At 33.8% G+C, this 27,923-nt stretch overlaps 1 protein-coding gene across 1 annotated transcript; it reads right to left on the reverse strand.

The window, feature by feature from the left end:
• Positions 1-535: 535 nt before the first annotated feature.
• Positions 536-27,923, reverse strand: SLC16A12 (solute carrier family 16 member 12). Its single transcript, XM_051981618.1, has 6 exons — positions 27,680-27,923; positions 19,149-19,252; positions 13,920-14,063; positions 10,893-11,475; positions 6,965-7,224; positions 536-3,620 (listed from the first exon to the last, which is right to left on the reverse strand). Exons 1-6 carry the CDS (start codon positions 27,787-27,789, stop codon positions 3,361-3,363), a joined length of 1,461 nt encoding a protein of 486 aa, XP_051837578.1. The 5' UTR covers positions 27,790-27,923; the 3' UTR covers positions 536-3,360.

The raw sequence follows: 27,923 nt of genomic DNA on the forward strand, positions 1-27,923 counted from the left end.
ATTGTAAAATAATAATTATAATAATACCTACATCACCTATTTCATTTGAAACAATAATTCTAAAGCATCTACTATGATGACTGGTATATAGTAGGTGTTTAATAAATGATTATTCCCTTCCCTTCTAATGGGGTTTGATGTTTCATTGAATAGTGGAGTTTATCTTGGATTGTCATAGCTTAAATGAGTTGGGCATAAGCTCTATATAGTTCTACTTAATTGGAAAGGCTTCAATATGGGTTCAGTGATGAATTTTGTCTTAGAATTCAGAGACTTATTCTCAGGCTGACATGATTTTGTTTTGTTATTTTTAGGCTGAAAAGAATACAAAAGCTGTCTATCAAATTTTACAGGGGATGCAATTTGCATTAATGAGAGGAACATCAATACATGATATTACACATCTTTGAAGCAGTGAAGCATCCATTTCAATCAATTTTCTCTCTCTTTTTTTTTGATCAATTCTTAAACCATCTTGACCAGTTCCTTTGCCTGGGGTCCATGTAAGAATCAATAAAACTTTAGCTTAAGCATGTTACTGTAAACTTTTTTTATTATGTCTTTGAAATAAGAAAATATCAGGAAAAATAATTGAATCTGGCAGCAGACTACAATTTGCATATGATATATCCCCCAAAGTGAGCCACTTTCTTGTATTTTTCTACTTCCAAAGTACCATATGCAATAGGATATTTGAGATAAATAACTCAACACAAAAATTTGTTCCCATGAAACTCACCATTTCCCATGAATGCCCTGTGGAACAGCCAAAGTATAGGCACACAGCACTCCAACAGTAGGATTTAATTAGTAAATAACAAAGTTCCAGAGTTACAAAATCTATAATTTCCTATAGGGTTCGTATACTACTACTCCCCAAATGAATAAACATCACAATGGATAATTGTGCATATTTGAAATATACCAAAGGTTTCTCATTCAGAAAAATTCAGGAGTCTATACTGTTTCTCATTAATTTTTCTGAGACTCTAAAGTAACATTTCAATATTTTTAAAGTAATATGAACATTTCCTTCCAAACAACTTGTAAAAACACTTCTAGGAGCATGCTGAAAAAGTAAAACATCCTTGAAGTTAAGGATCATGAAGTCAAACATCATGAAGATTTGAGAAATGATTTTGAGTGTGATGTGCTATCAAAAACCATATTTAGGTTGTTGCCTTTTCATTTTTTCTTTCACTTAATTGCAGGCTTTTATAAAATATTTTCTCATTTTAAAAAAAGATGTAAATGGCAGCAATACTTTGGTGAATTTATGGCCTTATCAGCCTCTGTGCTTCTTGATCCAGAGTAAAAGCCTTCTACATCTTTACATCCTGTAGGATATTTCTTCCACACAAGGTATTCCTAATGTGCTCTTCTTTTAGCATCTTAGAGACATCAACCTATTTGGGCTGTTATTTCCCTGACTGCCCCCTTCTTTTCCCATTCCTGCCAATTTCATTCTTCATATATGCCTTCTCAGGTGCAAATAGAAAAGTTGCAAGCACAGAAAGAAAAATAGCCTAAGACACAACAGAAAACATTCAATTTTTTTCTGATATAACCTCAGCTTTCCATTAATGGAGTTGATTTTTTATTCTGAAAGCTAAAGGGAAAATATAATTTTTATTCCACTAATAGCTTCCATTTATCTAAGGTTTATAAAGTTATTTTTAAGATTGCTTTAACATTTATAAAGATATTTTACATTCATAATTTCCTTCAGTCCTCACAACAACCCTGTGAGGTAGGTTTTGTTGTTCCCAACTCCCCCTATTATAGATGAGGAAATTGAAAACCCAGAAAAATGAAATAGTTTACTCCAGTCAAATAGCTGAAGATGATCAGAGGCAAATTTATAACCCAGGATTCTTGAAACAAATGTAGCAGTCTAACCATGTTGATGTCTTGGCTTTCAATCAAGCTTTTTTTTAAGAGGTTATGCTCTGAGCCAAGCATATATGCTGAGGGATGTTTAGTTTGCTGCCTTTCTTGCATGCAAGTATGGTTATTCCCTAAGTAACCCTTGTTAAATGAAGCTACCTGAAACCCTCTAAGATAAATATAAGGGCATCTCTGGACTTGAAGAGGGATTCTATGTAAAATTTTGCAACAGTTTCTCCATTCTCCTCTTCCAAATTTAGTCCCAAAAGGTAATTTGAATTCTCACAGGAAAATGCATCCTTTCCCTCTCCTTTGACCAATGCTCTATTATAGGAAGCAGACCTGTCATTTACATTAACCATCAGTGTTTGCTCAATCGAAAGCTTCAAGGAAGACTTGACAGCTTATATATAGAAGAATAGCAATGGGACAGAAAAATGAATATAGCATTAAATATATTTTGTCTTCATTATACCATATCAAGAAGGATAATCTGATAAGAAGAATTAGCTAAAATTTTTAATTTGAGAAACAATGTGAAAGGCTGAAAACAAAATCTTGCCATGGAATTGTGATGATGTGAGAAGTCACTGGTTCCATTTAGATCAATTTATGACATCTAGTTCAATTTATGACATTAAAAAACCAACAACTAAGTCATTAATGCTTCTAATGGAATGTCCAGAAATACAAATGATATTTGGAGAGAAAAGAAAGTGTGATTTTGTGTGGTTTTCACATTGGAAGCAAAATCCAGAAGATCTGAGGTAGACTTTTGTACACTGCTAACACACTGCAAGACATTTTCTACTTGTTTAAAGAGAGAGCTTAGCATTTGGATAGTTATGGAAAAGTAGCCTTTAAGTTATTAGGAAAGTCAAGTTGGAAAGCAAAAGTCATCAACTTGATGGTCTGCAGACATGGACAGAGAGAAAGAAATGGGAAAAGAATGGGAGAAAGGATCAGACTGGGGGTTCTATTTTGGATCTGAGCTAGAATAGAGGTTCACTCAACCAGGAGAAAATGTACAAAATCCTTTTTCTACAAGTAGCATAATAAAGATAGAACAATCTGCTAAATGTTTCCACTCATCCCTTACTGAGGAAGGTCAAGGAGTGGGGATAAAGACATAAAATATCAAGAACCACAGTTAGGTGTTCTGCTTCTCCTTTCCAACAGAGCCCAATGCTAATTATAATCAGTTATCTAGTCGCTTTTCTTATTATTACCTTTGTGGCAGAGCTGACCAAAGAATGAAACTAGAATTGACCAGCATATATTGGAAATAAAGAAAAACACCAGATGGATTCAGATTTCCTTTGTCATTTGCCTTTTTATATCAGTTATTTTTCCCTTATAAAAATATAATAGAGAATCATTCACTTGAGAGATCATGTTTCAGGTAGCGAATGAATCTACACAGTGGCCCCAATTCTCACACTTGTAAATGTTTCTAGGCTCTATGGGAATTGTTCATGTGTGGTACCCAGGTACTCCACTGGTCATTATGTCTTCATCCTTGTGATCTAGTTCTCCTGCTACAGAATAAGCCACTGTTCCATTAGGCCAAAGTTGCAGTTTAGGGCCAGCATCTTCATCAAGAGATTGCACTTGGGATGTTTTCATCTTTTTTAGAAGTCTAGCAAAGCTAAGTAATATAGAACTGAAGATCATTGAAAATCCACAGAGAAGGAAAGCTGCAGTGTAGCTGCCAGTGGTATCAACCAGCCATCCTGGTAGGGAAACAAAACAAAATGTTGTCTTTATTAAGGTGTCAGTTCAATTACTTGCCCCTCCTTAAGAATGAATTATTTGCAATTACTAGAGAAAGTGTTACAAGGGCCAAATAGTATAGAAAATGTAGGTTATTGATATAAGCAACTTGCTTTAAGACACCAACTCCAAGTCTCAACAAACTTTATTCATGGTACCATTCATTTCCCCATTCAATCCAAATTCCCAACAATTAGACATTGGTAAGGGAGAAATTGTAACAAGTTCTAGCAAACTTAATTTAACTCAAATTAATAGAGTGTTTCAGAATATTAGAATGGATTTGGGAGAGACAACATAGAAGTTTTCATGAGAGACTTCATCATTTATACATTTATCCCTCTACATTATATAACACAATTATAAGAAATGTAGAAGTCATTGAACTAAGCAACTTGCTTTAAGATGTATCCTCTAAGGCCCAGCTTCTTAAACTGTAGGTCATAAACAAAACAAATGCAGACAAGATTAGAAGGGAAACAATAAACTGGGAAAACAGTTTTACAATCAAAGGTTCTGATAAAGGCCTCATTTCCAAAATATATGGAGAATCAAACCATTCTCCAATTGATAAATGGTCAAAGGATATGAACAGACAATTCTCAGACGAAGAAATTGAAACTATTTATAGACATATGAAAATATGCTCCAAATCATTATTAATCAAAGAAATGCAAATTAAGACAACTCTGAGATACCACTATACACCTGTCAGATTGGCTAGAGTGACAGGGAAAGATAATGTGGAATGTTGGAGGGGTTGTGGGAAAACAGGGACACTGATACATTGTTGGTGGAAATGTGAACACATCCAGCCATTCTGGAGAGCAATTTGGAATTATGCTCAAAAAGTTATCAAACTGTGCATACCCTTTGATCCAGCAGTGTTTCTACTGGGCTTATACCCCAAAGAGATTCTAAAGAAGGGAAAGGGACCTGTATGTGCCAAAATGTTTGTGGCAGCCCTGTTTGTAATGGCTAGAAGCTGGAAAATGAATAGATGTCCATCAATTGGAGAATGGTTGAGTAAATTGTGGTATATGAACATTATGGAATATTATTCTTCTGTAAGAAATGACCAGCAGGATGAATACACTGCGAGAGCACTGGCGAGACTTACATGAACTGATGCTAAGTGAAATGAGCAGAATCAGGAGATCATTATATACCTCAACAATGATACTGTTTGAGGATGTATTCTGATGGAAGTGGATCTCTTCAATAAAGAGAGCTAATTCAGTTTCAATTGATCAAAGATGGGCAGAAGCAGCCCAAAGAAAGAACACTGAGAGATGAATATAAACTGCTTGCATTTTTGTTTTTCTTCCTGGATTATTTATACCTTCTGAATTCAATTCTCCCTGTGCAACAAGAAAACTGTTCGGTTCTGCACACGTATATTGTATCCAGGATATACTGTAACCTATTCAACATGTAAAGGACTGCTTGCCATCTGGGGGAGGGGGTGGAGGGAGGGAGGGGAAAAATCGAAACAGAAGTGAATGCAAGGGATAATGTTGTAAAAAATTACCCTGGCATGAGTTCTATCAATAAAAAGTTATTAAAAAAAACAAAACAAAACACTGTAGGTCATGATATACAAGGTCTCATAACTGAATGTGGACATTATGAAATCATGATCTATGATCAGTAATTATTTGATTTGTCAATCTATTTTGTATATTTATATATCCAGAGCCATGGAAAAATTTCTTGGATGAAAAGAGGTCATGAGTGGAAAAAGTTTTAAGAAGTCCTATTTTAAGACAAGAATTGTTAATGGGTTTTTTTGTGTGTCCCAGGTCCTTTGGCAATCTAGAGAAGCCTATGAATTCCTCCTCAGAATAAAAAATTTAAATGCATAAAATAAAATAAATAAAATTACAAAAGAAACTTTATTAAAATATAATTAAAATATATAATTTATTATTATTAGAAGAATAATCAGAATATCAAATTGTTAACATTCTAAATTTTTGTACTGCCACATATTCAATCCTTATAAACATTTCAAAGAAATTAATACTACCAAGTCTACACTAAAAGAAACCACCTTCCTTCAACACCATTATACAACCAGCAATAACTATCTGGGTCTGTAACTTATATTTACAATGTTGCCGCCAAGCCCTAAGGAGTTAAGTGACTTGTCTATGGCCTACTACCAATATGAATCAGAGAGAAGTCTTACTGACTCCAATACCTGATATGTATCTGCTGTATTGCTCTAAATCCTTTACACTTAGAAGCAGTAATGGCAAAACTGTAATAAGTGCCTTTATTTCAATTCCGATTCCAGAGTGTTTTAGACACTGGAGGGGACTTGAAAGGGAAGATAAAGAAGAATTTTCCATGAAAGCTTTCAGCATTCATATGTATGTCTTCTGAATATCATCTAACACAACACATCATACTGTGACCTAAACTTTCCATGTACATTGTTTTGTCAGCCATGGATATTCCCTGAGTTAGCCTATAGTCAGTAGTGGCCCATTATAGTTCAAAGGAGATGCTGAGAGTACATGTACTATTTCTTACGAATTCTCATCCTTTTCATACACCTGATCCGTGAGTGTTCCACGAGATACGTAGGAAGGTTGCTATTCTCTTTCTACACTGTTCCTCAGAAAGCTTGCCAATTCAAATAATTTTACCTATAATCTCTATCTGAATGGTTCCCAAATCCACATTTCCAGCCTTTACTTCCTTCTTGAGCATCCTAGAAATTATTTTAATGGTTTGCAGAGGCCAGAGAAGAGTTCATTTCAATTGCATGATATTTTGAATTAACTATATCAACTATTCCCTCCGTCAATATGTATAATTAAGAGTGAAGATAAAATTATAGCATTATACATATTAAATAAAATGATGTGACAAAGTATATATTATATAACACTATATAAATATGTGTTGCTATGTCAATATTTATAGATATATAGTGTTATAAACGTCCATAAATGTGATGTGTGTGTGAAAAAGAGAGAGATAAGAGAAACAGAGACAGAAAGAAAAAAGAAAAAGAAAAGAGAGAGAGATGCAAGAGTGCTTACTAGAGTTTCTACTTAGTTTAAGAAGAGTCTAAGTTTGGAATGTCAAATTGGAAGGTAGCCATGTGTCACTCTATTTCCCCCATCCCAAATCCTCTGTCCCACCCCTCATTTTTATTCATTGATTCATTCATCTATTTATTTATTCAGTTGATTGGTTAGTTGGTTGTTTATTTGTGTAACTATCAATTGTTCACTTACCAAACAGGACTGGTGGTTTAGTATGAGGGGAAATATCTCTCTGTGAAACTGACCTGCAATAGGTGGGCTCACCAGGTATGGGACTGCATGGAGGAAGTACACCACACCCAGAGCTGATGACAAGGAGGTGGTTCCCACCACTTCAGCTGTCACTACGGGGATCAGGGTCACATAGGCACCATCAAAGTACCCAAAGGTACAAGAGAAAGGCACAAGCAAGGGGAAACTTTGGAGCATTGGAAGGAAGAGGTAACAGAGACCATCTAATCCCACAGCAAAGAGGTAGCAAACATATCTGGAGTTCTTCAGGCACCTGTGGATTGGAAGAACAAAAGTGAGCACGGCTTGCACAGATGTCGTTCTGTTCTCATTGAGGAATTCCGTTTTTTTTTTTTTTTGTTTGTTTTGTTTTTAACAACTGAAGTGTAAACTAGCGAACGCTGTAATTACTTCTGGAATCAACTTCTCACATTTGTCTGTCATTGAAAACTTCAGTGCACATTCCTATATTATTTGACAATTCCTCCTACTTTCTGTGGGTGTGTGCATAGGCAGGGCAGGAAGATTGAGGCATAAAAAAAGGAAGAGTTTTGCCATCCATTATTGACACGATGAGTCAAATCCTATTATTATACCTGCTAATAATGCTCCTTATTACATACTATTTTGTTTTCTGTTGCTTCATCTATGATCCCACTTTAGTTAAATAGATTAATTTAATTAAATTCAACTCAACATACAATACAACAATACAATACAACAATAATACAATACTAAATGCAGGGAAGTATGCTAGGTACTAAGAGAGAAAAAGAAGTATACATTAGGAAGCCTACATTCTGGTTGAATTATACTTTATATGGATAGAACACATTAAGGTTCACTTAGCCTAACAATATCTCATTTCGTTTTCATAATAATTTTGGTAAATAGGCATTAATATTATTCCTATTTTACAAAACAAGAAACTAAGGGACTTTTGTAAGGTCACACATCCATTGTGTGTCTGACACAAGACTTGAATGGAGTCCTTCCTGATTCTGGGTTAGCACTCTCTCCATTATGACTTTGGTGAGGGGAAAAGGGAGTGTTCTGTGTAATGTAACATGTCCAGGAATAAATAAATACAAAGTGTATATAAAGTCAATATGAAACAACTTCAAGAGGGAAAAGAGAACTGAGAGCTAGGAAAGGTTCAGGGCAGGGAGGGGGCTAATAGCAAGAGGAAAAAGGATGTTTTGGAAATTAACTTAGTTCAATATATTTATGGGAAGGGTCTCAAACATCTTAGTGCTCTTTTAACCTACTAACAGAAATAAAAGTCTAGAAGTTGGGGCAGATAGTGGTGCAGTGGATAGAACACCAGCCCTGAAGTCAGAAGAACCCGAGTTTAAATTTGGCCTCAGACACTTAACACTTCTTTTAACTGTTAACTTTAACTTTAACTGTTAACAGGGTCACAACCCTGGGCAAGTCACTTAATCCCAATTGCCTCAGGAAAAAAAAAATTTAAAAAAGTCTAGAAGTAGAATAAAGTGGCTATCTATGATAACAGTCTGGCTGAGATCATCACTGGTTTATTATTTTAGGCTTCAAAACTCTCACAATCATGCATTTCAAATCATTAAAGATTTTGTTCCCTTCTCCCATTCAGTAGTGATATTTGTATTTAAGTGTATTTAAGTGAGACAGCATTAAATGAGTGAATCAAAAAGGACTAGTTTCAAATCCTCTAACAATTGTTAGCTCAATGACCATGGATAAACCATTTAATGTTTTTGAGTCTCAGTTTCTAATTCATAAAAATGAGAATGTGTATATCTAGTTCTTACCCAGTGGGACTGTTGAGAGAATCAATGAAATAATGCATTAAATGATCTGTTAAACTTGAAAATACTATACAAATAAATAAGTTATTATGTTGCTGTTATTATTATTACCATTCAGCACTCTATTCATTTTTACAATATGTTCCTATCTATTATTTCTTTGGATCTTCACAATAACCCTAACTTCATGAAATAGAAAGGGGGGTTCCTCTTTAACCAAGGATAATTAGTAACAGAAAAAGATCACTTAAAGTGAATCTAGTCAAAAGAAGAAAACCATTTATTTCATAGCAAATAATTGGGGGGGAATAATTAGTTGTTTATCTTGAAAAATAAAACAAAAAAATTAAAAATTAGAATATTTCATCTGATGTCCAGAGTTTAAATTCTTAACTGTCCTTATACACTTATTCTTTAAAAGAACAAAGAACACATGAAATATTAATTGTTTCTTTTACACTTTATGATTGCTCTTACCATCTTTCCAAAGAATGGTTATTACTGAAACAATATTTAAGGACTTTGTCAATTTGCCCAAGGATCTTCCTTAATTCTTTAGACTCAAATTATTCCTTGACATGGGAGATTTTATTCATTTTAAGCACAGAGGGATCTTTGAGAAAGGGAGAGGATCAATTTAATAAGTGAACAGTTTATTATTGAATATTTTTGTGTCATGGTGACTTTTGCTTCCCTAACCCTAACTGGTCTTTTAGGAAAACAGATCTGGTGAAGTAGACATACAACTAGCCTCAGAATTAGGAAGCCCTTAAAAAGTTCCTCAGGTGGCTAAGCACATAGTCCCTTAACCACCAAATACCTCTGGTAACTCTTTTAGACTTTATATTGCTGGACAGCTGCTGATGTACATTGGTAAAAAGGTTGTACAGCATCCTGAATCAAAACAAAATGTAAATTTGTAGGCAGTAGAACAGTGAATATTCAGATAATAAAGACACTATTATGTACCCCTATGAGATTTTTAACAGATTAAGTGGCTTAAATCACATTATTAGAAAGTAACAAAACTAGTAAGAAGACACATTATGATTCAATCCAGTACTATTTACACTAAAACACGTGACCTCTCTCTGGTGTTAAGTGGAGCTATTTATACATATACATATACATATGTGTGTGAGTTAAAGATAGAATGTTAGAATGAAAACAAATTCTATCTTACACTGGAGAATGATGCTAATTTTTTGCTAAGTGACAGACATTAGAATGAGAAACAAATAATGAATCAATGAAAATTAGATAATTCTTAAATTCTTTTCCAAGGGGACTAAAATTTGGAATTTTAAATTTTATTTTTTCAAGATAAATTTCCAAAAAACCCTTTTCTCTATTATTTGTTATAAAGTAAATGTTGGTCCTTTCAAAAATAGATTTGCTTTTAGTGGCTTTTTTCTGTTACTAATTATTCTTGGATAAAGGGAAACCTCTTGTGTGTGTGTGTGTGTGTGTGTGTGTGTGTGTGTGTTTATTATCCCTACTCTTCCTACCTTTTGAAGCTGGGGTTATTGTGAATATCTGATGACATAATGGATACAAAAGTATTTTATAATGAGTTGAGTGTTGAATAATGAGGAAGAGGAGGAAGATGATGATAGTAGAAATAATAATGCTGCTGCTGCTGCTGCTGATAATAAATATAAACAGAATCTCATGGAATCAAATAGAGTTTTTGCTGAAGAAACTAGTAGTAGTAGTTGTTGTTGTTCTTTTTCCCATGGTTTGAACCAGTAAACCTCCACTCTTAAATTATATTTGCTTCTCACTTTTATACATGTTGAGGTAACTGAGACTCAGGGAGGTTAAATACTTTTACACCATTCTTGCCTTCAATTGTCTTGAAGGCAAAGAGAATGATATAAGATCATAAGATTTAGATTTGTAAGAGACTTTGGAGATCATATACTCTAATTCCTTTATTTCACCTATGAGAAATGAACTGTCCATGGTAACACAGATATTATATAGCAAAGGGAGGATCTGAACCTCTCATCTTACTCCAAAACCAGAGCTCTTGCTATTACACCATAGTAACTGCCTAATACACCAAGGATTTTCTCTAATGAGTACTTGGGAGAAGTGTATTCCTAAGTGTTCCCCAATGGACATGCAATTGTAATTTCACACATTTTACCTTCTGTCTGTCAGCCATCCAAAGGTAACATTGCCAATAATGTTAATCACACCAAGTATGGACATGAGAAATGCAGCTTGCTGATGGCTCACTCCAACACTCAGGGCATAAGGCACCAGGTACACGAAAAGAGGGCTGCAGCCATAAGCCATAAATAGGATGGATGTGGCAAACACCACAAAGTCTGCTATGAGTAAGAAGTGGTATTCTTGCTGCAAGGAACAGCATAAACAGGGCTGAGTACATTCTTTAAGTAAAGGTGAGCAGAGGGACAAAGGTGGTAAGTTCTCTTTCGGTGTTTTGGAGACAGGGTCCTGTTTGGGGAGATTTTTATGGTCCTCCTTCAGGGTGATGGGACGCATCAAGGCACCACAAACACAGAGGTTCAAAACAAAGCCTCCAAGAATGAGCAATGCCCCCCTCCAGGAGAACTGTTCAATCAGGAGCTGAACCACAGGAGCCAAAATAAACGTCCCAATTCCACTCCCTGATGTAGCTATGCCATACGCAAGAGCTCTCCTCTTGTTAAAATACTTGCCCACCATGGCAATGGCTGGAGAATAGCAAAGTGCAAATCCAAGACCTGGGAAATAAAGAGAAATCTGTTAGTACTATCATACATATAATCCAGAAAGACCCCCCCAGGATGGGGAAGCTCCCAGTGCAAGCAACTTGAGAGTCTAACTTCAACTTAGAGTGTTAGGGAGTTGTCTATGACACTGGAGAGCTTAAATGACTTGCTTACGGCCACATAATTTAGAGATATTAATGATAGAGCTAGAAATTTATTCTTTCTATTGGAGCAGCTAGGTGACACAGCAGATAAAGTGTTGAGCCTGGATTCAGGAAGACCTGAATTGAAATCTAGACTCAGATACTTACTATCTGTGTGACTTTGGGGACATCCCTTAAATTCTATTTGTCTCAATTTCTGCACTTGTAAAATGGGGATAATAATAACATCTACCAACCAGGATTGTTGTGAGGATCAAATGAGATAATATTTGCAAAGCATTTAACATGGTGCCATTTTAACACAGTAAACACTATATAACTATTAGCTATTATTGTCATTATTATTAATTATTATTGTCTTTGTTGTTGTTGTTCCATGCTGCCTTTAATTCAACCAGTGATGAGAAGGGACTTTCTAGCAGATATGGGAAAGGAATTTCTACCTGTTATGGGAAGGAAAGGGAACAAGTCTTTATTAAGTACCTTCTATTTGCCAAACACTTTGAAAATATTGTCTCATTTGATTATGCAATCAAATAATTCAATGCAAAGCAACATCGTGTGATAACTTTCTTGGAGTAAGCTAAAAGTGGCTTTCCATGTGTTCAAGGCCCTTTACAGTTCCACCTGAAAAAAACTCTTCCCAACCAAAATCTAGTCACTCATGCTAAATATGGTAGATATCCTTTTCTCAGGAAAGGAAATACCTTAAAACTATGGTTCTGGAATAAAAAAAGGAAGGTACTTAGTAAATAATGCATTTACCAAAGTTAGACTTAGGCAAGCTATCTGAATGATTCCAAGAGAAAAAAATCTCCTTTTATTTTTTCAATTTCTCCTGATTGCAGGGCCAGTACTCTATTTACTGTACTGTCTAGCTGCCCTAAAATGTCTTTTTCTCAATTTTTTCCTTAGATGATTTAGATATTTGCCTAATTCCCCACTTGACTTGGTCAAGAAAGAAAGCCTTGATGTTCTGGACCTTTCTAAAAATAATGTGGATAAATAGAATGCCTATTATTCCATACACTATTACACTAAAATTGAACAAAATTTTAGATTAGATTAAATTAGATTTGGATTAGAGAAAATCTGATCTGATGTTTGAAAATAATAATCTCATACATATGAACTATAATTATTGCAAACCTATATTAGAAGAGAGGTAAGAATCTGGGAAATAGTTAGAACTTCCCCCCTTTCATTCCATAGGCTTGCAAATGATCTAGCAGAAAAACAACTGGATTTAAGAGTTAGAAGATTTAGGTCCTTAAACTTACTAACTGCATGACTTTGGATAGTTAATTTGTATCTCTATGTTATTTTCTTCATCTATAAATTCTATCTTCAAAGGGTTGTTGACAAGAAAGCATTTTGTAAGCCCTAAGGAATGAAAAAAAAAAGTATGTGCTCATTTCTGTAACCATCCATTGGAATGGTTTTAACAAGGAATTGTTCTGTGGCACAATATTACACCATCAGAAAAGAAAAATACTACACTACACTAAACTCCAGTATCTAACAGCAGTGACCTCTTGATTATTGCTTGCTAATGTAGAAGAAAGGATTTAACATCTTTCTACATGACTGCATTCTTTACAACCTAACTCAGGCCACCTCCTATGGTGTACAGTGCCTGAAAATAAGCTGTTCTGTCAGCTGAAAATTAAATGGCTGTGTCAACATTAGCTAGTCCATCACATTATCTCAATTATTTTCCTCTAAGAATTCTCAGGACAAAAAAAGGCACTGTCTTCCTACTGCTTAATACAAGCTGTTCCTTTTGAAAAAGATTCACTTATAATTATCCTCCTAAAGGAAGTATCCTTGAAACTGGGAGAATTCGTGGTCAGCAGTGTTTTGATTACAGAGGTCTTTTTATTTGGTACAAACTTTAAAAAAAAAAAATTTGAGATCTCTTACTGAAGCAATACATACATACACTACAATAAGGACTTTCATTTCCTGGTAATAAAGCCTTAGAAGAACCCATCTATAGACTTGTGACTCTAGCTATCTCATTTTCATTCAGTTAAGATTCTGTATATGAAGAAGTCAGTACTTAATTTTAATGATGCAGTTGAATTTAAGAGATGATGCAGTATGATGAAGGTAGTACAATCAATAGGGACTCTAAACTCTTTTTTCTTAACTCTTAAATATGAAGAAATACCAGATTCTGAGTGGTTTATAGAAGTGATGGAGTAGTAGTTCATGAATTGCTTCTCAGGTAAGATATTGTCAAGCCATGAGTAATGTGGGAAGAAGAGGGGTGACCTGGAGTGCCCTTACCTGTAAGAACTCCAAGAGTGAGGTAGAGGTGCTTCAGGCTGGTGGCGAATGAACTCAGAATGAGACCAGTGGAGGCAAGCAAGCCACCCAGCATGATTCCCACTTGACAGGATAAGTGATTACTGATAACACTCCCGAGTGGAGCTTTAAAAATAACAATAATTATGATCAACATCAAGGTTTCAAGGGTACTTTGAAATGACAGAAGCTTTGCATCAACAGGACGCGTTACACTAAAATCTCAAAGGATTTTCCAGAACAATAAACTCATCTCTTGGCCAGGAAAGCTGATAAATTCTCTGGGTACTTCTGGTACTTTACATGAAAATAAATTTCTAATATTATTAGCAAGAAATGGCAACACAGGATTCATGGGGAAAATGTTGGGAATGCTATATATTTAGCCCAAGATTATGCAGAAAAAAACCATCAAGGAGAAAGCTTCAGTGTTTTATCTCATGGTTTGGAGGTAGCAGTGCTTTCCTCATTTGTAAATAAAGCATCTACTCACAAGGTTAATGTAAAACACAAATGAATATATGTAAAGTACTATATATGTCTAGTAATAGCATTTAGTTCAACTTTTACATTTTGCAGTATGGTGTGAGAAAATCAGTGGATTTGGAGTAAGGGGATTCTAGATTTGTTTAATATTACCTGTGTAACCTTGGGCGAGTGACTTCATCTCTAAGTGGCCCTGATTCTCCTCTGTACATTTAAGGCACAGAAACGTGCCTACTTCCAGGCTTGTTTATCCTGTTCCCAGGATATTTGTAAAGCACCTAGCACAGTGTCTGGCACAAAAGGGGCACTATGTAAAAGGTAGAGATTATTATTGTTATTGTTGCTGTTGTTATTATATCTAATGCTCCTTCCAGCTCCAAATTCTATGATTCTAAGATACAGGGTCATCAGAAGTCAACTTTCAAGTCACCCAAACTTCCTTTCCCCAAATAAATTGTTTAATAAGGATATATAGACCTTATAGACCATAACTAGTTGAGATTGGAGAAATAAAATTGGAGATTTTATTTATCTTAAGAATTTTCCAAAACATTAATTTTTTATCAAATCTATTTTTTGTCTGTAGATGCTGGGGGACATAGTTTGTTAATGACAACTTTTGACATGCCCATATCTAATAAATTAATAAAATTAAAAGAGCTGATGCTTGATATTGTACTTTTGTGATATTTTGGTATATGTAAATGATCATTCCCTCTTTAAATTTTTCATAGCACCTTTCTTGAACCTCTACTTTGCATTTAGGATGTTCTCTCTTTTGTAATCAAATATTTTTCTCATATCTTAAATTCAAGGTTTCTTGATATCAGAGTCTGTCTCCTTTTTATTTTTGTATCCAGAGTCCTTGACTCAGTACCTTGCATCAAATAGGTGCTTAATAAAGTTTTGTTAAATTAAATGAAATTATACTATATATATAATGTATAATTATACATTAAATCAATTTATGTATGCATAATACATACATATTATGAATGTGGCCAGATCCCATTGTACAAGCCCAAGACTTTGACCAAAAGATTCCATTGGTAAATTTCACCTGCCTCTTTAACACAGTCCAAAAGGTACAACTTCCATTTCAAGGATCTTTACCATCTTGAAGTTTTGTGGGCTGTTTTGAAGACTCAGGACAATAAAATTTTTTGACTTTATCTTTACCAAGGCACCTCTGTTATGAAACAATTAGGATTGTCAAGACTATGCCATGAAAATACAAGTTTGCTTTTCTATTTTCTATAGGACTGAAGTGTAACAGATAAATGCCACAATTTATGAAGGGACCAACTCTCCTCGTTTGCTAAATGAAACTCAATCATTGCTCCTAATTTCAACTATATGTAGGCTCAGTACAAAAGTTGATCATCCAGATGTCATTTTAGGAATGCATTTTCTTCTCTGGATTTATCTATTGTTAAAGTGTGATTATGTTGAATTAAGTATAGTATACCTTACTGAATGCTATATTGTGGAGTTTCCACTTCCAAATTTATTTTACTTAGTTTACTAATGCCTCAAACTGGCATTCTGATCATTAATGTAACCAAGAGCTACATAACCCCAAATAGACCTTTCTTGAGTATGTCTTGCATTAATAGATATGAGAAATCTCAGAGCTGGAAGAGACACCAGAGGATATCTAGTCTAAGCTGATAATTAAACAAGTATCCCCTCTTCAACATAACCAACATTTTTTTTGGATGAATGAATACATGAATGGAAAGATATTTATGAAGCATTCACCATATGTGTAAAGTACTGCTGAAAGCTAAAATTATTCATGGAAAATCAGAAATCATCCCTGCTCTCAAAGAGCTCATATTGTAATGTCTAGAGATAATACATTTAGTAGGTTTCAGCCATAAGTTAGGTGAAAAGGTCCCATGACCCTTAGATCATGCAGCAGTAAAACTCACTAGAAATGCTAATATAAAGATTATAGAGGAACAAGGAGCATCTTTTATTTCTCTTTGTACCTCCTCTAGCTTAGCACACTTTTTACATAGTAGGCACCAAGTAAATATTTATTGAATTGAAGTCCTCCCTAAAATATGAAGTGTGGATGCATTTTTTCCCAAAAAAAGGAGGACCAGGTAATGTTTGTGTTTTATTACATTGGCTCCCTTAAATTCTCTCAGTATTGTCAGTGAAAGGGTGTTTCTCTGATCTGCTGAAACTCATTTTTAGAACCAAAATGGTCCTCAAATTCCTCTCCAAAAAGGAATGTTTTAGTGCAGGGGAACCTGACTTCTTGAATATGTATATGTTTATATTTTTTCTAAAGATAGAAGTGGCTTTGGGGCAAAGGACTCTAATTAAGTAATTCCATAAACTGATAGGTTAGAAATTACTTCTGCTACATTGATCTGAGACGATCCCATAAGCAAGGAGATCAGAAAGATTGTTTGGATTCTTCTAATAAAACCATTATATGCACCTAGGTTGTAATAATATTGCTTTAATCAAGTTAAGCTCATTAAAGCCTTTCAAAGCCACTCTAGTAACAGATATCTCATTTGGTAACATCAGAAATGAGCAAAAGTTTCTTCTTTTACTTATAGGTTAGAGGATGTCTGTATTTCACCACATTCTAAAGTGCTATGAATTACAACATCAAAGATTTGGGACAGGAAGAGAATGCGAAAGTTTTTGGAAAACAGAATTCCAGATAACAGATATGAAACATTGTAGGTCCTTTATCCAAACAAGATTAAAAGGTAGTTGATAAAAGCTTAACAAAATAAGTACAATTATATTACAACATAAATAATGTTAATTTGTGGTTGTCTAAGTCAATATGACCACTTAATTCTAGTCAAATCCTGTTTTACAGATGAAGAACCAGATCACAAAAACCATGGATTTGAGAGTTAGAAGTTATCTTTCAGGTCATTAAGTATAATTCTCCTTTTTCACAGACAAGTAGCATGGCATACAGAAATGCAAAGGGACTTGATCTCAAGTCACACAGCAAATCATATGGGGCAATATTTAAACTCAGGTTTTTCTGACACCAGATCCATCACTCTACTTACCATATCATCTAGTTGTCTCATTTAGAGCCAGGGTAGATAAATCATTTATATAAGGTCACAGAAATATTAAGAATCATAAAAATATTTGCAATCCTCTAACAACAAATCTCATCAATCAGTTTGCTTTTATTTTTAAATAAGTTTTATACTTCTCTGATTTTTCAAGGAGAAAGAGAACTGGTGCAAATTTATAAAAAATAAGGGTGAATTCCCAAATGTTCAAAGGACAGGCCATTTTCAAAGAATGATATCAGTTATTAAAACTCACAGTAGAATGCTTTAAATCCCTAATAATTAGAAAAATGCACATTAAAACAACTCTGAGATTCCACCTCATACCTACCAGAATGGCTAAAATGGCAATTAAAAAAAAAAAGGAAAAATGGCAAATGTGGGAGACGTTGTGGGAAAATAGGGACACTAAAGTATTAAAAGTGGAGCCATGAATTGGTCCAATCATTCTGGAAAACGAAATTGGAACTATGACCAAAAGGATATAAATTGTACATTCTTTGATTCATCAGTACCATAAGGAGATCAAATAAAAAGGACTCATATGCACAAAAATATTTATAGCAGCTCTTTTTGTGGTAGTGAAAAATTGGAAACTTAAGAGACACCCATTATTTAGGGAATAACTGAACAAATTAATGATAAACAAATGTGAAGAAATATTATTTTGATATGAAATAATGCAAAGTGAAGGGAACAATATATACAATGATGACAAATTATAAAGATAATCAACTGTGAAAGATTTAGCAAATCTGATCAATGCAACAACCCATTACAACTCCAGAGAACTCATGATGAAAAATGTAATGTACTTCCAAAGAGAGGATGGGCTCAGAATGCGGATTCAAGCATATTTTTTCCTCTTTATTTTACTTGGGTTTTTTTCAGAATATAACTAATATATAAGCATGTCTTACATGACTTCTTATCTGTAATGGATATTAAGTTTCTTGCCTTGTAATGGGTGGGAGAGGGATGGAAGAAGAGAGAAAACTTAGAACTGAGAGTAAAACAAAATTGAATTAAAAAATCAATTACCATAAATTATAGACCCAACAAGCTAGATAGTTTAAAACAATTTGAAGCTCATTTAGTTATATGCTTCAATTAGCTTTATTGAATTAATTTTGAAGCTCATTTAATAATGAACTTCAGATTTAACTTAACATAGTCAAAAATAATAAAATGATATGAAAAAGAGAAGTCAAATACCTATTAGTATCTTACTTTCAAAATAATGGATAAATCAACTCAAACAATTCCTAGCACCAAATCTCTATCTATGGAAGAATCATATAGTCTATGTTTCTTTTATATGTATTAACAACAAGACCACCAGTTGCTCAGATGATATCTTGCTCATTATGAGGTAGGCAGAGAGGTGGAAAGATAATTGCTATGGAAATATTTTACAGGACTCATTATGGATATCTTATTAGCTGCTTTATCAATGAATCAAGGGAAAGATTGGAGCAGAGAAGAAAATTTGGAACTTAAAATAAAAATGAATGTTGAAAGGTTATTGCTCATATTCCCTTAATTAATTCTCATCATAATCCTTATATTTATAAAAGTCCATATTAAGACATGATGGAAAGTTACTACCAAATACAATTAAAGATAAGTCAGTTCTTTCTCTTTGGAGAGAAACACTCACCACAAAGCATGGTGACACAGTCTACAATGGAATGGATCCATGCTGTTTGTGCATAATCCTGAGCAAAATATGTCTGGAACTCCACAAAAAAAATGGAGATACATCTGAAAAACACAAAATAATTGTTTTTATACTAAGGGTTGATCAGGACTCAAAGGTTTAGTGTAATTGACATGTCATGGACATGAATTGTCACCTCTGGAAATTTTGAACATGATCACTAGAAAAATCAAAAGTGGACCAGAATTATATATTCATATCAGTCTCCAGTTTTACAAGTATCAAGGACTATGGTTTGGACACAATAAATGAAACTTTCACTACTCATTTGACTTTGTAGCTCAGTTCCAAGTCAACATGGACTAAAGCAAATTTGGATTAATTAAAATAATAACAACATTACATGATCTTTAAAGTTTGCAAAGCACTTTACACACACCATTTATTTGATTCTCAAATCAATCTTATGTATTTATTACTCAGCGTAATTATTACCTCCACTTTACAGAAAAGTGGGACTCAGAGAAAGATTGTGCAGTGTCCATGGTCACACAGCTGAGTGTCAGTCAGAGTTTAAAAGACTTAGTCTATCATTCTTTCTTCTGCTCTCTCACAAAGAAATTTATATAGTATTTGCCCTAACATGAGATATAGTAAGGCACTGAGGCATGGAGATAAGGCAGTATGATCCCTTGGAACTTGTTTTAATACACCTATATCCATCCCACCATTTTTTTGAAAGTCCATAGCATCCTGGGATAGTTCTTTAAATTTTCATCTTCACTCCAAGATGGGATTATGGAGGATTGTAGCAGTGATCACAATCTGGGGCATAGGGGAGAGGAGTAGGGCAGAGATCTGTATAGGAAGAAGATAGATATGCTCAAAATGGTGAAAACAATGGAAAGAGAGTGAGGGCAAAACCCAAGTTCCTTTCCTGTACTGATTCTAAGCAATGGCTGTAATGAATTCAGTAAAAAATGTTTTTAAAAGGTTTTGTTTCACCCCAGATGAAGTCAATGTTTGCATAAGGTCTAATGCTGGGATTTTATATCCTTCGAGGAAGAAATAAAGTAATGAAAAAAAAAACTGATTTCTTCTAATTAGAGTTGGTGTGTTGTACACCCAGAGCTCGCATAAATTTTTTGATAAGTGAACTAATTTCATATAAAATTACTTTTATAGATTTGAACTTCTAAAAAGTTCACTTTTCAAACAATCTATTTTTTCACTATTCATTACCTAAAAGAATGGATGTTGCAAAGAATAGAGTGCTATAATTCTGTGGGAAACTTGGGTTTAAATCTTGCCCATTTACACTTGCTACCTATGTTATCATGGTTAAATGGGCAATTCATTTAACATCTCTGGGTCTTAATTTTCTCTTCTATAAAATAAGAATAATAATGCCTCTGGGAGCTCTTTCATGGACATATGAGAGTGAAATAGATGATATATATTTGCAAATTTTAAATTGCAATATAAAAGTGTGTGTGTGTGTGTATTTTCCTATCTTCACTGTGATTTTATCATTACAAGGAATTCTTGGTGAGGAAACTACTTCTATTTAGCCTGACAACTGTTCTCTAAGTTAAAATCTTACATGGTTGCTTAGGAAACTAAGCAGACAAATGACTTACACAAGATCACAAAGTCAGGATGGGTCAGTGGAAAAATCTGTAACAAGTTGCTCTGACTGAGAGACCATCTGCCTATCCATTATCCCACACTGTCTCACAAATGTCAGATATTTTTAGTATCTACAATTATTGTCCTTCCTAAAATGTGATGCTCAGAACTAAATTAAATATTCCAGATGTGGTCTGATAAGAAGAGAATACAGTAGAACCTTATATTTCATTTAGTACAACCAACAATCACATTTTTTGAAAAACCAAGTGAAAAACTGAGAAAATATTTATTTATTTATTTCGGGACAAAATTGTGCACAAGGGAACGTGAAGCCAAGATGGTGGAGAAAAGGCAGAAACTTGCTGACCTCTTCCCCAAACCACTCCAAATTCCTTTGAATAATGACTCTAAGCAAATTTTAGAGCATCAGAACCTCCCAAAAGACAGAGTAGGACATTTTCCAGCTGAAGATAACTTAGAAGGTCAAAACTGTACACAAGGCAAAAAAAAAAATCTTGTTTTTCTGTCCAAATTCAAGGTTAATAATTTCCATTAATCCCTTTTCAACTGATTTTTTTTTCTTTTTTTAATCCCAGATGTCTAAATATGGTCTGTTCCCATTTGATTATTTTTAAAAATAGTATCTATTTATTTTAGAATTTGACAAACATTATCAAATATGAGTATTTCTACATACAAAAAGTAAGAGAACTTTGACTCATTGTGTTTACTTTTTAAAGTGTATAATAAATTCAGCCTATTAATTATAAAACTACCTTACTTGTCTTCCTTCTATTCTCTTCTGTTCATTTTTTTAATGTTTCACTGATTCTCTTTCATGGGACGATAAATCTATAATAACCTAATTGTGGTTGGGCCCCATAAGTCATGATATCATTGAGGAACACTCACCAACTCTTATCTTATTTTTTTTTCTTTTGCACTGAGTCATTTTAGGGAAGTTTTGTTTTTGTGTCTCACAACTTCAAAATTTTTCTTGATTTTTTTTTTCACTCCCTCTCCATCACCACACTCAAGATAATCAAGCCAATGAATCTAATAAACATAAACACATTCTAGAATTCAGGGGTTCCTAACCCATTTTGTGTCCTGGTGATCCAGCCTGGTGAAGTTTAAGGACTCCTCAGAATAATGTTAAATGCATAAAATAAGTACATAATATTTCCAAGGAAATCAATGACATTAAAAAAATGTGAATTTTTTTTTCACAAATTCACAGATATCCCAGAAATCTTCCCAAGGATTCATTAGGTGATCCCAATTTAAGAATCCCTGGCCTTAATGGACTTGAGAGAAAATAATATTTCAGGAATAACACTTGACTATCCACCTAAATATGCAAGAATACTAAGAACAAATTGTTAAAAGTCACTAGTTTATTTGTTCAATATTATAGTTTGAGGGAGCATGAGAGGGATAGGGCCATTCCTTTTATTTGGCTCTATAGGGGCAAGTACCACAGAGATTTCTCAACAACAACATTTTGGGCTTATATTTCTAAAAACAAGGAAAGGAAAAGAAAAAAAAAAGAAATGTACATATATGTGTATGTATATATACATATACACATATGTATGCAAAGAATTATATAGATATATACACATATATTTGTATCTTTATGTGAATATGTATGTGTATATTTATGTGTCTGGAAGAATCATCTTCTTGAATTCAAATCTAACCTCAACACTTACTAGTTCTGTGAAGCTGAACAAGTTATTTAACTCTGTTTGCCTCAGTTTCCTCACCTATAAAATAAACTGGAGCAAAAAATGGCAAGCCACTCCAGTGTCTTTACCGAATGGAGTCACAAAAGGTTGGATAGAATTGAAATGACTGAACAAAAATTTAAAAAAAACCACACTGAATAACAATGTTTGTATATGTATATGTGTGTATTATGTGTGTGTATATATATATATATATATATATACACACACACACACACACATGCATATATACATATATATATATATATACACACACACACATGCAAATATACATACATATATATATCTCCTACTTCCAAAATGGGAAGAATATATATTTGCATGGATATATAGATTTGGATGGTCATCTCAGCTCTCCTTGGTCCAATGTCTGTACCAAGAGCTGATCTCAAAGCCAGTAAGATCTAAGGGTCAAGTACTACTTCTGGATAAGTCATTTTATTCCTCAGAATTCTAGAGCAGCAATTCTCTAAATTCTAAGATGCAGAGATGGTGTCAACCTGCACTGACTGATGCAGGAAACCTCCTCATTCAGATTTCCTATGCTGATGATACCAGAAATCCAGTCCTGCTCTGTTAGGATCTGTTAGCTGAAGGGATTGGATTTGATGGTATCTAAGGTCTGTTTTAACACTGATACTCCCTGTCTCTAATTCACTGATTGGCCTTCATATCTCCATATAGCTTTTCCACAGTATTTCACAACTGGCCACTGTAAGAATGATCTTTGAAGGCAAATGATGTGATAATTGGGTGACTATGACTTGAACTAAAGAAACAGTAGAAAAACTTCTCAGGAAGTAACAACTCAGAAACAATTAACAAGAATTCTTCCATCATTAAAAAAGGACCACATTCATTAGCAATTCTGGATGTCATTTACTTCATTTTCCCCATCCACATATGGGGATAACCCTATTCACAAGAATGTTGTGAGGAACAAATAAAATAGTCTATGTAAAGTTCTTGGAAAACCTGAAAGTGCTCCTTAAAATGTGGGCTTACTATTTTTATAATTTCAACCAAGAAAGAGCTTCTGCAAAAGTTGGACTAAAGAGACACTTTAAAATAAGTGTTTCTTTTCAAATAACATCCATCTCCAAAGGAGTGAGTTGACAATTAGACTGATATTATCACTCAGTCAGTAAATATTTATTAAGTTACAACTCTGCCAGGACCCTTGCTAAGGATTCAAAAAAATACAATAGTCCCTGCCCTCAAGGAGCTTACAGTTTAATAGAGGAGAAAAAAGCTAACAAATATGTTCAAAGAAGCTATATACAAGATAAATTGAGAATTATTAAAATAAGGAAGGCACTAAAATTATGAGAAGTTGGAATTGTGTAGAATTCGTGTAGAATTTCATGTAGAATATGGAATTTTAACTGGTATTTAAAGGAAGCCATGAGGCAAACATGAAGAAGAACATCCCAGGAGTGGGGACTATCCAGGGAGTACAGAGATGGAAAATCTTGTTCATAGAACAGCAAGGATTGAAACATTTACAAAGTCAGTCCTATCACAAACCCCTTTAATGATTTAAAACAATGATTTAAATGATTTTAAAATGATTTAATGATTTAAATGATTTTTTAAAAAATTCAGTATGTCGGAGCCAAGAGAGGAAATATACTGTCTTAATAGTTTTCCATAACTTTAAAATTACATGCATGTTATACTCTGAAGTATTTCAACAGCATGTTCATATAAATGAGATCACAGATCCATTGGAATATTGACATTACATTAAAACAAGATATACTTATAGAAAAATTACTTACTCTCTGTACTGGGTCAGACCTTTTTGTCCGTATCATCTTATTCAACAAAAAGTAACTGATTTAAGTGAAACATTATGCCTGAATTTTAAATTAAAATGCAGAAATAATGTTTGTTTGTTTTAAGGAAGGAGAAAAGACACAAAATTTAACTAGATTAAAAGAGGAAACATTCCCCACAATTTGAAAACCACTGGCCATTAAAAATAGGTATTGGAAAACTTTAACTCATGGATAGTATCTGAATTTCATTTTAATTTTATCTAACTTCTATAACTGATACACAGTAACAAAAAGAGGGGTCATTTCTATCTATAGTCATAAAGATACAATATAACTTCCCCAAATCAGTGTAAATACTAACATAAAAAGAGGAACCTTTTGGAGAAAGTAGAGACTTTTTCTTGGTAAAGTAATATTAACTTTATAGAGCAGGAAGTTAAGAATCTGTTTCCATGGAAAATTAAAAAAATCATAAAATTCCCATGCTTTTAAAAATTAAGTAAGAATTGAAAAACTTTCTATTAAATTGACAATAGTTACTTAATTTTTTAACCTAAATGACTGTATTTTAAAAGTTTATTAGTAAATAAGTTATATCTTTGCCTTTCAGCATTTTTACCAAAAATGAAATCATGAACCACTTCCTTCTTCCCCTGTCCCCTTCTTCTGACCCTATTATTCTCTAATAATAAATAAATAAATAAACTTTGAGATTTAAACTCAAAGTTTAAAAGGAAGTGCTTAGATCATCTAGTTAATCAATATCTGAGCATGAACCCCTTCTGTAATATCCCAAACCAGTGAACATCTATTTGCTTGAAGTTTCCCCTAAAGCAGCCCATACATGTAGGAACCATTCTAATTGTCAGATAGATAGTTTTTATGTTGCACAAAAATCTTTCTTTCTTGGAACTTCTGCTCTTTCTGGGACCAAAAAAAAATTCTAGTTGTTCTTGCCCAGGACAGCCCTTCAAAAACTGTTGACATTAATCATGCCAAATGATCAATTAACAAGCACTTAACAAGTGCTTTCTACATGCCAAATATACTGTGCCAGACCACTATCCGCCATGAAGTTTTCTCTTCTTAAGTCTAAACTTCCCCAATTCCTTCAGTGGATCTTAGTAATATATGGTTGAGATCCCTTTCTATCACAATCACCCTTCCTCTGAAATGGGCTATACAGTTTATCTCTCCCAGTATAAAATGTCTAGAATGAAACATAATGTCCCAAGTGCAGTCTGAACAAGACAAAGTACAAAAGGGAATATATGTATGCATACATATATCTAGATGTATACATATACATATATAGTTATCCAGGGTTCCTTGCAGTTTTGAGTTTCCTTGGAAAGGGAATTAGCAGTAAAGTCCAAAATAAATTGTAAGATAAGCAAATGTCTTCCCTCTCCTCTGCATTAGAATTTCTTATTGAAAAATACTTCAATATACATACACTTACTTCATATACATATATGTATGTCTATGCATATACCTGTATATGTAGACATATATAGTTAAGTATACATATCTGTATGTACATATATATGCATATATATTTCAATGTGGTATGAAATTGTATTAGTTTTTTGCCTCTTAAATCTAATAAATGATCAATTACTTCACTTATAGTTCCACTCCCACTTCCAAAGAAGATTGATGGAAATCATCGGATTCTACATGTATTCTTCCAGCATTTTCTCTACCATCTTGGTTCTGCTCTTGTACATTTGTATTCTATGGGATAGGAAAATCCTATCCAAGTATACAGACAGAAGAAGATACAGGCTTACTGTGTTCACGTTCCAGCCCTATCCTATTCCACTCTCTTATCAGGCATTATGTTCAATGACTTTTTAAAATTATTCTAGAGTGGGAATGATATTGTGGGAAAATATTTCTACATCCAGACCTTTGTATAAATGTATGAACTTCATTCTCTCTCATTTCTGAAAGGGTGAAGAGTTGGAGAGCATGAACTTCACATTCTGATGTTTTTAGGGAGATACTTCAACTTCAAAACCAAATGAATTGTTTCAACCCTCTTGATGATTGCTTATTACCCTTGTCAGCTCAGTCAGGTCATCTACCTTCTCTAGGTTTCAATTTCATCATCTACAAAACAAAGAGATTCAACTTGATATCCAGGGTCCATTGCAATTTCCCATTTGCAATAGGAAGAAATTAGAAGAAAAGTCCTCAATAAAGTTGTAAGATTAGGAAATAGCTGCCCTCTTCTCTGTGCTAGACTTTCTTATTGAAGAATATCTTACTTCATCAAGTGAGAATGTATTCAAATTATAATTAGAGTAAACTCATTTCATTGCCAAAGATACATCCAATCAAAAGACAATAAAAACTTCTATTTGAAATAAAGCACCAATAGGGAACACAGTTATGTGGCCTATAATAGTAGCCTGAATATATACATATGTGTGTGTGTTACCCTTTTCCTTAAAAAATGATATATGTACTTACATATATATATAGGTCTCCTTTTCCCATGCTTGTCTTGACTTTTGAATAGAATATCTCACTATTCTTTTTTTTTTCTTTTCTTTTCTTTGCTGAGGCAATTGGGGTTAAGTGACTTGCTCAGAGTCACACAGGTAGAAGTGTTAATGTCTGAGATCAGATTTGAACTTAGGTCCTTCTGAGTTCAGGGTTGGTATTCTATTGACTGCACCACCTAGTCCCACCTGTCCCTATTCTTATTTTTTTCAAGCAGTTTTTTAAAGTGATTTGAGAATATAAGTCCAAAGCTGCATTTTTAAATTAATCTTGAGTTCCCCTTAAAGATCATTAAAAAAATTCAATTTAAGAAATAATAAATGAACTCAAAGAAAAGAACTTTCAGAAATCATTTTTTATATGAGTTTGTCTCAACAATTTTATTCCTAATTTATCACAGAAAGCAAATGATTGCTTTACTACCTCTTAAAGCTATTTTTAAGAAGCTCTGAGAGATTATGTGACAAGTCACTTTTTTTTCTTTGAACCTCAATTTACTCATCTGTATAACGAGAGAGTCAAATTTGATGACGTTTAATGGATCTTCCATTAAACCCAAGAACATGCACTTTTTAGCAAAGAAGTAACATAAAAGTTATTAGTAATTAAGGAGTTTATTCCCTAAAACAAACAACAAACAAAAGCAGTTTCCTCATTGGGTTAACTAATAGGGGAGAAGGATATTTAAAACATCTTTCAAAACCATATGAATTGCTATTGAAAAAGAATATCTGAAGAAGCTTCAAAACCCTACAAGAAAATTAGTTTATGGATTGGCTGGCTGGGTCAAAGAATCAACAGACCTAGAGGGGGAAAAAAGACAAAAACATTTAGGAATCAAGGAATTTCTACCTACCTTGTGACTGCCCTGGTGCAGATGGTGACAAGGAAACAACCGGCCACAATCATCCAACCCCACCCTCCATCAGGTGGGGAAATGTACAAAGTTCTCTTTGGTGCTGCCATAGTTAGGACCGATGACTTTTATTCTTTGCCAGGTTACTCCAAAAGACTCAGTTTAGTTTTGAAGATGATTTGCTGTTCCAATGAATTCCTGTTGGCATTCAAGGATAGCATAGAATGCTACCTGGCACATTGGT

This window comes from Antechinus flavipes, chromosome 2, assembly GCF_016432865.1.
Source record: "Antechinus flavipes isolate AdamAnt ecotype Samford, QLD, Australia chromosome 2, AdamAnt_v2, whole genome shotgun sequence".
NCBI lineage: Eukaryota > Metazoa > Chordata > Mammalia > Dasyuromorphia > Dasyuridae > Antechinus > Antechinus flavipes.

Bases quoted from the DNA above. Each gene is read 5' to 3' on its own strand.
- SLC16A12 (XM_051981618.1), bottom strand. From the start codon at position 27,789: ATGGCAGCACCAAAGAGAACTTTGTACATTTCCCCACCTGATGGAGGG. The intron at 14,064-19,148 runs GTGAGTGTTTCT...TTATTTTTAAAG, and splicing joins CTGTGTCACCATGCTTTGTG to CTCCACTCGGGAGTGTTATC. The intron at 3,621-6,964 runs GTCAGTTTCACA...TTTCCCTACCAG, and splicing joins GGTGAGCCCACCTATTGCAG to GATGGCTGGTTGATACCACT.